This window comes from Pseudoliparis swirei, chromosome 7, assembly GCF_029220125.1.
Source record: "Pseudoliparis swirei isolate HS2019 ecotype Mariana Trench chromosome 7, NWPU_hadal_v1, whole genome shotgun sequence".
Taxonomy (NCBI): domain Eukaryota; kingdom Metazoa; phylum Chordata; class Actinopteri; order Perciformes; family Liparidae; genus Pseudoliparis; species Pseudoliparis swirei.
Window position 1 is genome coordinate 11050640 of NC_079394.1, and position 11214 is coordinate 11061853.

General features: G+C 47.5%; 1 protein-coding gene across 6 annotated transcripts; it reads right to left on the reverse strand.

The window, feature by feature from the left end:
• Positions 1-1959: 1959 nt before the first annotated feature.
• Positions 1960-7149, reverse strand: LOC130196876 (uncharacterized). Of its 6 annotated transcripts, XM_056419272.1 has the most exons (6): positions 6963-7149; positions 6800-6859; positions 4782-6692; positions 3860-4057; positions 3659-3770; positions 3307-3422 (listed from the first exon to the last, which is right to left on the reverse strand). In XM_056419272.1, exons 3-6 carry the CDS (start codon positions 4992-4994, stop codon positions 3319-3321), a joined length of 627 nt encoding a protein of 208 aa, XP_056275247.1. In that variant the 5' UTR covers positions 4995-6692; positions 6800-6859; positions 6963-7149; the 3' UTR covers positions 3307-3318. The 6 variants fall into 6 exon arrangements, with proteins under 6 accessions (XP_056275246.1, XP_056275245.1, XP_056275244.1 ...); XM_056419271.1 differs by lacking the exons at positions 6800-6859; positions 6963-7149 and having other exon boundaries at positions 1960-3453; positions 4782-5568; XM_056419270.1 differs by lacking the exons at positions 6800-6859; positions 6963-7149 and having other exon boundaries at positions 1960-3453; positions 4778-5568.
• Positions 7150-11214: the final 4065 nt, after the last annotated feature.

Genomic DNA, 11214 nt, shown 5'->3' on the forward strand with positions numbered 1-11214 from the left:
AAAATAGGTGCCTTGGGGGAACCGTGTAGATCCAAAGAGTTTTGGTTTGGGGGGGGGTCAATTGGCCGGCCGGCGTTTATGAGATTGGAGTGGGACACGGAGAAAATGTGGAGTGGTGCTTTTCGCAATAGAACATCTTTGATGGGCACGTGTCGCGTCTCGGCCAATCAGCGTCAAGATGTCTTCAGCGTTTGGTGGTTTAGGTTAACTTGAATGTTAGCCCGCTATCTGCTGCTGTCACGCTGCACGGTGTAGCGATCCTAACAAAGTACCCGTACGTTAAGAGCGATGTGATTTAGCATATTTTTTGTATCGATACTTCATTAAAAGAGCGATCAGAGCGCACGCGCTGCTCCGTGTCGAGCTGTCTGCGCACACTACGCAGCGAGTACCGTTAAGTGGCGGAATTTTCGGCTTTAAAAATAAAAATTAAAAAAGATGCCAGAAGTGAAATGTTTAAGTTCAGTCTGTAAAGTTCTGTTACTGTAACTCTCCAGCTGCTCATCCTGATGAACTCTGTATCATCTGGTCCAGGCATGAGAATCCCTCACCTTTCAGCGAAATTCGCCGTTTTGAAACCAAAATAGGTGACTTACGTGAATCGTGTAGATCCGAAGAGTTCTTGTTTTGGGGTGGGGGGGGCGGGTCAATTGGCCGGCCGGCGTTTATGAGATTGGAGTGGGACGCGGAGAAAGTGTGAAGTGTTGCTCTTCGCAATAAAACATCTTTGATGGGACGTGTCGCGTCTCGGCCAATCAGCGTTCAGATGTCTTCAGCGTTTGGTGGTTTAGGTTAGCTTGAATGTTAGACGCTACTTCTGCTGCTGTCGTGCTGCACGGTGGAGCGATGCTAACAAAGTACCCGTACGTTAAGAGCGATGTGATTTAGCATATTTTTAGTCTCAATACTTCATTAAAAGAGCGATCAGAGCGCACGCGCTGCTCCGTGTCAAGCTGTTTGCACGCGCAGCGCAGCGCTCACAGCGAGGGGCGTTAAGTGGCAGAATTTTCGGCTTTAAAAATAAAAATAAAAAAAGATGCCAGAAATGAAATGTTTAAGTTCAGTCTGTAAAGTTCTGTAACTCTACAGCTGCTCTTCCTAACGACCTCATAGTGTATAATCATTGATCAATGCTATGATGGTTCAATGTAGTTTCATTAATATCTTGCTGTATTAATACTAATATTACTGCTATTTGTGAAGTGTTGAAAAAGTTGGTAAAAAGTGAACCATACAGATATTTTATTTATTACTATTATAGATAAATATACCAGTATCGTATTTATGGTATACTGTTTTTATGGTATTGTATCATGATATTTATGGCAGGTATGGTATAGAAGATCGTGACAACCAGGTAGAGGCAGAACAGACTCGAGGAACAGACTTAAGGCTCAGCAGAGCACAAGACTTGAAGACTTGTTCACGCCAACAACAAAAAAAGCAAGTTGGTTCATGAATGACCATATTATACACAATATTACTATTATTATAGTATTATAGGGCCCGATCACTGACTTTGTGTCAGAATGGAGGACCTATAGATTATCATACAACGTCCAACATCGATGTTCGTGGAAGTCACCACCAGCACCCCCCGCGCGCCTATCCTCCTCACCTTTTTCACCCCTGACCCGTTTTCATGCCTGATATATATATATACACATATATATATATATATACACATATATATATATAAATACACATATATATATACACATATATATATAAACACAGCTGAATTCTAAAATGAAAAAAAGAAATAATATAAAACAAATGAAATGAATAAAAAACTAATTAAATACAGTATATATATATATGCATATGCCATATATATATCCATGCATATATTTATCCATATATATGCATATACTGTATATCCATATATATGCATATACTGTATATCCATATATATATATATAGATATATAAAACACAGCTGAAGTCTAAAATGAACAAATAAAAAATATAAAACCAATGAAATGAACATGTGAATCCCATATAAGTATATATGTACATGCATACATAATTATTACATTATTATACATATAATAAAACAACCATATATATATATAGACATATACATACACACATACATACACAAACACACACACACACATAGAGTAGTGTATTCAAAAACATATTTATAATATAAGTGCTGAAACAATCAGCAACATGACCTGGTTTTAGCTTTTCAAATGTCAGGATGGATACACATTTTATATATATTTACATTATTATATAATATTTATATACAGCAATAATTGTATTTATTCTAGTAAAATATCGATATTTATTCCAAAACAATAATTATATACATTCTCATGTACTGGACATATATATTTGCAATCAATATCAATGCAATAATGCTGCTTATATTTGTCCAATAATTCTTATTGTATCATTTAATTAGTATTACTCATACTATATATGTGTGTGGTCTCTTCTTCCTCTCTGTGACCCATCTGTCTCTCTCCGCCTCATAGAAAGCGGACTGTGTGAAGTCCCCCCAGGCCATCTCCTTCCCCATGCCCTGGTCCTTGTACAGGGAGAACACCCTGGAGGGGCAGTAGACGTACTTCCCCAACACCCCGGGGAAGCAGCTGTGAACATGAGGGCTGCCGGGGCCTTGCCTCAGCGGCACAGGCGACCTGTCGGCAGCGGCTCTGCCGACTTCCTCTTCTTCCTCTTCTTCCTTCACCTTCTTCCACTCGGCCCCCCTCTGCTTGGCGGCCTCCAGCTCGCGCTCAAAGAAAGGAGACGCTGCAAAGTCCTCAAAGGACATGCGGGGGTCTTTCAGGCCTTCGCATGCATACGTCTTAAAGACATTGGTGGAGCAGTAGAAATCTTTAACTGTCTTGGTCTGGAAGAATAAATGAACCGAGGAACCGTCGGCAAGGTAGCGGGACTTTGGCTGAGCGCAGGCCAGACAGTTCCTCGTCATCTTCTGCTGCGGATGTTGCTGCTGCTGCTTGTCCAGGATCTCAGCCACCATCTTCTCCACTGCATCCCGGCTCAGTGACTCCTCCTTGAGAGGAGCCACAGCTGGAGGGTTGACGGTTGCAGGAGGCATGGTGATGACCGGCACACTGACCGTTTGGCTGCCGGTGGTCAAGCTCTGCCACAGCTGCTGTGTCTCCAACACCTTCTCTGGGCTGGTGTTCAGAGAGGAGCTGGTGGGTTTTCTTTTGGCCAGATGCTTGACATATCTGGAGATATGTTGGCATGTGGTCGGATGTAACAAACTGTGAGGGTCAGTGCACCCCCTCTGGACCATGGCGGCGTAGTCGTCATCCACCTGCTTCAGCATGCGTGGAGCTCAGTGGTGTTTTATCAGAAGCCCGTCGATGGCACCTTCTGTCCACCGGCCGTAGTCCAGCACCTGGACGATGCCTCCTGTTTTCATCAGTCCGGTGCGAGCGGCTATATGGAGAGGAGGATACGAGCAGCGGTGCTGTAGATAAATACAGCGTATAAAGCACATGTTGATTACAGTGTTTCTTGGGAGAATACAATTATATGGTGATGTGTTTTTTATATTTTCAGGATTATTGTAAATAAACAATATATTAAGACGATTGTCTTGTTATTCTGTCTTTTATTTACACGGCTGGTTCTCAGTGCAAAGTCCATATGAGGGTGGTCGGGGTTTAATTTACCTGGAGCAGACGACGGCCTCCAGGGCGGCTGGAACTTTACGTCAGACCCCTCGTGGAAGGACAGGATGGGCACAAGACTGGATGGAGCTTCCCTCACAGTGGCACTGGTCTCCTGAAATGAAGCGTCACACGGAGAGGACAATAAGTATTCACAATCTGATCATGATTATTGATAATTGACGGGTCATTTATCTGTATAACCTGACGGTCTGTGGCCTCTACAGCTGCAGGATGCTCCGTCTCCTTGGCGACCGCAGCGGCTATGCTTGGCTGTGTCTTGTGCTTGTCCCAGTTGAGAGGAACAGGACGACAGCAACGCTCCACATAGTCCAGACCGAATCTCTCTCCTGTGTCTCCGTTGGTGACCTGCAGCGCTGGATATTTTGCCTTTGCCGTCACCTTTGCAGACAAATTGTTCAGCTCTGCTATCAACACGGGGTCGAACACGCCTGGCAGCTCCACACCGGGCAGCTTCAGGTCAACCAGTCTCCGGAAGTTCCAGCGCACCACCACTGTCATGGCCTGCGCCTGGAATAGTTCACATATAAATAAACATACAGTCGACATTGTATTTAAAAGCTTTATCTGTCGAGGTCCAAAGCTCTGGAGCCAAATTCCGGACGAGGTCAAATCAGCATCCACCACCAAGGCATTTGGTTCTCGCCTTAAACGCCATCTCACTTCATTTTGAAAGTTATTAATATTGATATACAGCCTGGCGGCACAGTACAATAGAGGAAAGATATTTAAAATAAAATGTATATACATAATTTGATGTTCGTGATATTATTTTTTTTTTCTAAGTTATCAGAAGTTCACATTTACCTTTATTATTATTTTTACTATGTCTCTTTCTTTTTCCTGTTGTTTTTTGTTGTTGTTGCTTGTACGACATTTTATATTTTGATCCATATGTGTGTGTACTGTCTGTGTGCCTGTAGTAGTTGGGAGGGGCGGGGCTAAAGGGTTAGGGGAGGGGCCGTCCAACTCCTCATCTCAGAGGAGCCTACAGACCTCGGTCTTTGGACGGTCCTCCATTCGTACATTTTTTCTGTTGCTAATGTCTGTCAGTATGTACACGTTATGTATGTACTTATGGAAAATAAATTACTTACTTACTTACTTCACAGGAAACCCGGTTCCCTGTGACCCACTGGGCTTGGTGAAAGTGGAAGCCCTCCTGCTGAGAGAGGCCTCTCTCAGGGATCCAGATGGGTGCAGCAGCTCCCTCTCCCTCGGTGTAGTTCAGCTGCAAGGTGCCACCAAACCTGTACAGGGTTCCCTCCCCCACCTCAGGGTCGCTCAGGCAGCCTCTCAAGATGTGCACACGCTGCATCCTTCATATCTTTAACATGGAGGATTTGTAGAGGAGCAGGTTGACATCTTTTGAGATGTAGAAGTGATGGAGGACGTCTTCCACCCTCTGCAGCAGCTCTCGGGGCTGTGGCACCTTGGACCTGCAGCGCTCTCATGTGCAGCTTGGTGGGATTAGGAGGAGAGATCCCACAGAAGGTGTTCGGCTCCTTGAGCCTCTGGAGATCTCCCTGGTCCACAACGAGGAAGGCTGCAGAGAGGAACTGGCAGAAAGGTGGAGAGAGAGTGATGCTCCGAGACTGAAGCGCCGCATGCAGTGGAACAAGTCCAACTCGATGGTTATATCGTTGTTGAACTTGGTCCTTGAGGCGCTGGTGTTCTCCAGGTTCCCAGACGATGCCTCTGAGGTCCTCCAGCAGTCCCACAAGAGCTGCCCCTGAGCTCCAGCCTGCAGGACCCCGAAGGCAGCACAGCAGTCCCTAAAACATGGGAAATAAATTCACAGCTAAAAACATCTCACAATTTATTGAGTACAAATTGAGCCTCAATATATTTTACAATATAAAATAAATCAACCTGAAGTGTTCCAACTAATTATATCTTTTCATTAAAAAAACCCCAAGACAACTAAACTATATAACGTCCAAGTCAAAAACTGAAAATTATGTTTTAAACTGAAACTAGTTCTTCATGCCTGTCCACCCGCTGGAAGCCGGCCTTCTCCACTCCAGCTGCAGTGTAGCGTTGACTCAGACCCTCATACATCGCATGAAGGGACCGGTCCACTCTGACTGCAGCATCAGCTCAGGATCATCCAGTTCTCGTTCATCACGGCGTATGATGACATGGTGCCGGATGAGAGCACCACCTTCCTCGCCACTTTGCGGGTGTGGTCGGACCTCAGCGCCTGTCTGAAGCTCCCCTGTAGCAGCAGAGTGAGGTGGGATGAAATGGAGACTCCACACCAGCCATCAGCATCGGAGTAGCCGCCAAATGCCTCTGGAGCGTCGGCCTGTCTGAGGAGCCCAGTGATGGTTCTCTGGCCGGAGAGCCCTGCCTCCGCATCCCTGACGTTCTGCACGCTCAGCAGGTAGGCCAGGTGAGCTCTCTCGGACTTGAGATGGAGCGTCTCCGTCAGCTGCTTGGTCCATGTCCTCCGGTGACCTACCGCTGCGCCTCATCTCTCCATCACTGACTTGCAGACGGCCTTTTTGTGCATCAGAAAGTCGGCACAATGTCACGGAAGCGCTGCGGCAGCATCTCCAGCCACTGGGGCTCGTCAGTACTTCTTACAGCCCCTACACGTGAGGCTAAAATGTAGTAATGGCTGCTGGTGCCGATGATGACTCTGGGCCTCCCAACTCCAGACGAAGCGACATGAGGGTTAGGACAACCGTGGAGACAGGGCAACACGTAATTGTTCCTCACCCTCTCCATGAGCGCGTGCTCCGGCTTCCAGATGAAAAAAGGGTGAAGCTGGATGTACTTCAGGGATGGCAGGTCAGAGATCAAGTCAATGAGCTCTGCTTGAGGTGGATGACATCACAGACGGCATGTTCATCAGGTGGCGTACTGGACGTGACCCTGGCCACAGCCCCAACCCCTCTAGCTCCGCCTTCATCCACAGCCTCGGCTGCTGAGAGCCACTGAGCCACATCCTGATCACGACCAGGGACAGAGGCTGCAAGCTGGGGTGAAGCGTCGACAGAGACGGGAGGAGCTGCACATGGAAGAGATGTAAAACCCAAAACAACATGACAGTACATGTACAATCGGAGGACAGGGAAGAGAGCTCCGTGGTTACAACAATGTCACAGAAATGCACACCTTGATCCAGGACCGTGTGTCTCCGTGTGTCCACAGGGGCCTTATTCTGAGATGGTGAATCTAGAGAGGAGTGAGATCAAATCAGGAAAGGCAAGTGAGACATTAAAATAATCAACATTTAAATATCCTTTCTCATTGCAATGAAGAAAAGTAGAACATGTACCCCCAGGAAGGAATGGTGCTGCTGGTATCCCCGGCTCTGCAGAAGAGGTGTGGGACGCTAGCTTTGCATGTGCTTTGGAACAAAGTTTCGATCCCACAGTTGCTCTCCTCTTCTTCTACCGCTTTCATCAGGTAGATGGCGTAGCCAATGTCATTTTCTAGGAGCCATCTGAATAATTTCCCCTTGTATTTACCAAACTGCAGGACGTACTCCCCCATCAACTCCTGTCGGTGAAGGAGCGCGGTGAGAGCATTGGTGCTCACGCGATGCTGGAGCTGAGCAGGAGACTTGTCCTGAAGCGAGGGATCTGTTTTAATCCTCATGGCCTCATCGGAGGCCCGATGGGAACGACACCGCCTTCCTGCCTGGGAAGAAGTTGGTGGTCTTCTTCATCATTACATTACATTACATGTCATTTAGCAGACGCTTTTATCCAAAGCGACTTACAATAAGTGCATTTCAACCTAGAGTACAAACTAAGAACAACAAGAATACAGGAAGTAACATTTCCTCAACATAGTCGAACTACAAAAGTACCATAAGTAAGTGCTATCTAAGTGCCACTGAAATCCTAATCTGTGTTTTAATCCAGATATAGTCGGAAAAGGTGTGTTTTCAGTCTCCGACGGAAGATGTAGAGACTTTCTGCTGTCCTGATGTCAGTGGGGAGCTCGTTCCACCACTGAGGAGCCAGGACAGCAAACAGTCTGGATTTCGAGTGATTAGCTCGAGGTGCAGGAGGCACAAGTCGATTGGCTGTTGCCGAGCGGAGCTAACGTGCGGTGTACGGTGTGACCATATCCCGGATGTAGACGGGCCCGATCCGTCTAGAGCACGCAGTACGCCAGGACCAGTGTTTTGAAGCGGATGCGAGCAGCCACCGGTAACCAGTGGAGAGCGGAGGAGCGGAGTGGTGTGGGTGAATTTCGGGAGGCTGAAGACCAGTCGAGCTGCTGCATTCTGGATGAGCTGCAGGGGTCGGATGGCCTTAGCAGGTAGACCAGCCAGGAGGGAGTTGCAGTAGTCGAGGCGTGAAATGACCAGAGCCTGGATCAGAACCTGCGCCCGCCTTCTGAGTAAGAAGAGGACGATTCTCCTGATGTTGTGCAGCATGTACCTACAGGAACGCTGGCTGTCGCAGCGATGTTGGCCGTCAGGGAGAGTTGACTGTCGAGTGTCACCCGAGGTTCCTGGCAGTCCGGGTAGGGGCCAACACAGAGCTGTTGAAGGTGATAGTCAGGTCGTGGGTGGGGAGCCTTTCCTGGAAGGAATAGTAGCTCAGTTTTGTCAGGGTTGATCTTCAGGTGGTGAGCAGACATCCACTGAGAGATGTCAGTCAGACAGGCAGAGATTCGTGCCGCCACCCGTGTTTCGGACGGTGGAAGAGGAAGATCAGTTGGGTGTCATCAGCATAGCTATGGTAGGAGAAGCCATGCGAACGAATGACAGAGCCGAGAGAATTTGTGTACAGAGAGAAGAGGAGGGACCCAGGACGGAGCCTTGAGGAACCCCAGTAGTGAGAGGACAAGGATCAGACACAGATCCTCTCCAAGTTACCGGTAGGTGCGGTCTTTAAGGTAGGAGAAAGAAGAGTGCAGTGCCTGAGATCCCCAGGTCCTGAAGAGAAGAGATCAGGATCTGGTGGTTCACGGTGTCAAATGCTGCAGAAAGGTCGAGAAGGATAAGGACAGAGGAGAGAGGCTGCTCTAGCAGTGTGAAGCTGCTCAGAGACAGCAAGGAGGGCCGTCTCTGTCGAGTGGCCGGCCTTGAATCCAGACTGGTGAGGTCAAGAAGGTTGTTACTGTGGAGATAGGAGGACACTTGGCTCAAGATAGCTCGCTCCAGAGTTTTGGAGAGAAAAGGAAGAAGAGAGACCGGTCTGTAGTTGCTGACTTCAGACGGGTCGAGCGTGGGTTTCTTCAGGAGAGGTTGACTCTCGCCTCCTTCAGAGAGTTAGGAAACAGCCAGTTGAGAGGGAGCTGTTAATAAGATGGGTGAGGAAGGTCAGAAGGTCAGGAGCAATAGCCTGGAGAATGGGAGACGGACGGGGTCAAGGCGAGGTGGTTCGGTCGGAGGTCACCAAGCTAAGAACTTGATTGGGAGACAAGGGGTGAAAGAGGAAAGAGAGGGGATGAAGAAGTTAGTGTTGGTGAGGTGATAGAAGATGGATTTGTAAAGGAGGAGCGTATGTCGCTATCTTGTTTGTAAAGTAGTCGACAAAGTGGCTCGGCAAAAAGGGTGGAAGGAGGAGGGGACAGGGGGATCAAGGAGGTTGGAAAAGATAGAGAAGAGTTTTTGGGGTTAGAGAAGGAAGACTGAATTTTGGTCAGGTAGAACGAGCTTTTGGCTGCAGAGATAGAGGAAGAGAAGGAGGAGAGGAGATTGATAGAAGAGCAAGTCTTCCGCTTGATTCGATTTGCGCCATTTTCTTTCCGCCGCAGAGGGTGGCTCTCTCTCGGCCTTCGAGTCCCGACAACCACGGGCCGGAGAGGATTTGAACCGGTCGTGTCTTAAAAGGACAAAGAGAATCAAGAGATGAAGACAGGGAAGAGAGGAGAGTGTCTGCGGCAGAGTTAGGATGCATGGTGAGAAGCAGTCAGTTGAGGGAGAGCAGATAGGACAGAGGAGGCAAGAGAGGAGGGACAGAGGTGCGAATGTTGCAGCGTACAGGTGCAGAGTCTGTAGATATGGGTGGGTTGTCAGTACCAGAGAGCGAGAGAGAGTAAGAGATGAAGAAGTGGTCAGAGACATGGAGAGGAGTCACAGTGAGGTTAGAGGTAGAGCAGTTTCTTGTGAAAATGTAGTCAAGGTGGTTGCCGGCTTTGTGAGTAGGAGGAGGGACTGAGTGAGAGGTTAAAGGAAGACAATAAGAGTAAGAGATCACATGACTTCTCTGTCTGGATGTTAAAGTCACCCAGAAGGATGAGCGGGGGCCGTGTTCCATGAAGTTCGATAGGAGGACGTCTAGCTCTGGCCCAAGAAATCTCCCAAAGAACCAGGGGGCGGTAGAGAACAACAATGTGAAGTTGGACCGATGAGTAACGGTCACCGCATGAAACTCAAAAGTCAGTGGGATAAAGAGTGGAGGTGGGGACAGAAACACCATGTGGGTGAGATGAGTAAACCTGTAGCTCCACCCCGACCAGAGGGTCTGGGTGTGTGGCTGAAGGAGAAGGCAGAGGAGAGCAGCCGGGGTAGACGTGTTGTCTGCTGTGATCCAGGTCTCAGTGAGAGCCAGGAAGTCAAGCGACTGCTCCACAGCAAAGCCAGAGATGAAGTCGGCCTTGCGGTTGGCTGACTGACAGTTCCAGAGGCCTCCTGTGACCAGGTGCTGGGTGTGAGTAGAACGGGTAGGAAGGATAACAGAGGAGGGGTTCCGGTACATGAATGAGCGAGTCCTATAGTAACTACGAGTAGAGATACGCACAGGTATGGAAAAGACACACATATTCAAAAAATGGGGAAATACTCAGCCACCCCCTCATCTCCTGTGCACAGCAAAACACAACGCAGCGCATAGACAGAGTCCCTCACGTTAACAGTGATGAGCATTTGTAATAACTAGGTAACAGCTTCATTTATTACACAGATATAGGCAGACAGACAAGAAAACTAAGTGTTTTCGACCTTATTATTCTATATTCTGCATGTCATAGAACTTGAACCCATCTTAAACGTGGGGAACTGTAGTAATTTCCAATTCAAACTAATATTATTCATAAAGACAAGTCAATGATTTCCTGTTGATCCTGACCACGTTAAACACACAACAATATACATTAAATACGTCCCACTACTAACCTTACGGTGCTAACAACACACAGTGTTACAATGCTAACCAACACAAGTAAAGTAAACTATAGAAGCAGTTGACCAACATATACAACTGAGAACCGTTCATTAAGTAACTTCATTGACAAAATGCGGCGTACTTACGTGTTACTAAATAACTGTTGGTCCGAAAAAGAGCCGCGAAAAGAAAAGACGCTGCGCGAGGCTCAGGTGTGTGTGTGCTGCTGCAGGTCGTCTCTCACTCAGGGTTGCCAGGTCTGTGTGACAAAACCAGCCCAATGGCCAATAAAACCAGCCCGAAAAACAGCCCAATATCAGAACTCAAAATATGCCCGTGCCAAACCATATACACTGCTTTTAAAGTCCAACAGCATTGCTATCATTGCCAAATGTATTGTAATATCTACAAAGTAACACCAAATGTTTAGTATGACAGCATTAAAAGCAGTTTTCCCGAAAG

Excerpts from the sequence above, each read along its gene's own strand:
- LOC130196876 (XM_056419271.1), bottom strand. The coding sequence starts at position 3,309 with ATGCTGAAGCAGGTGGATGACGACTACGCCGCCATGGTCCAGAGGGGG.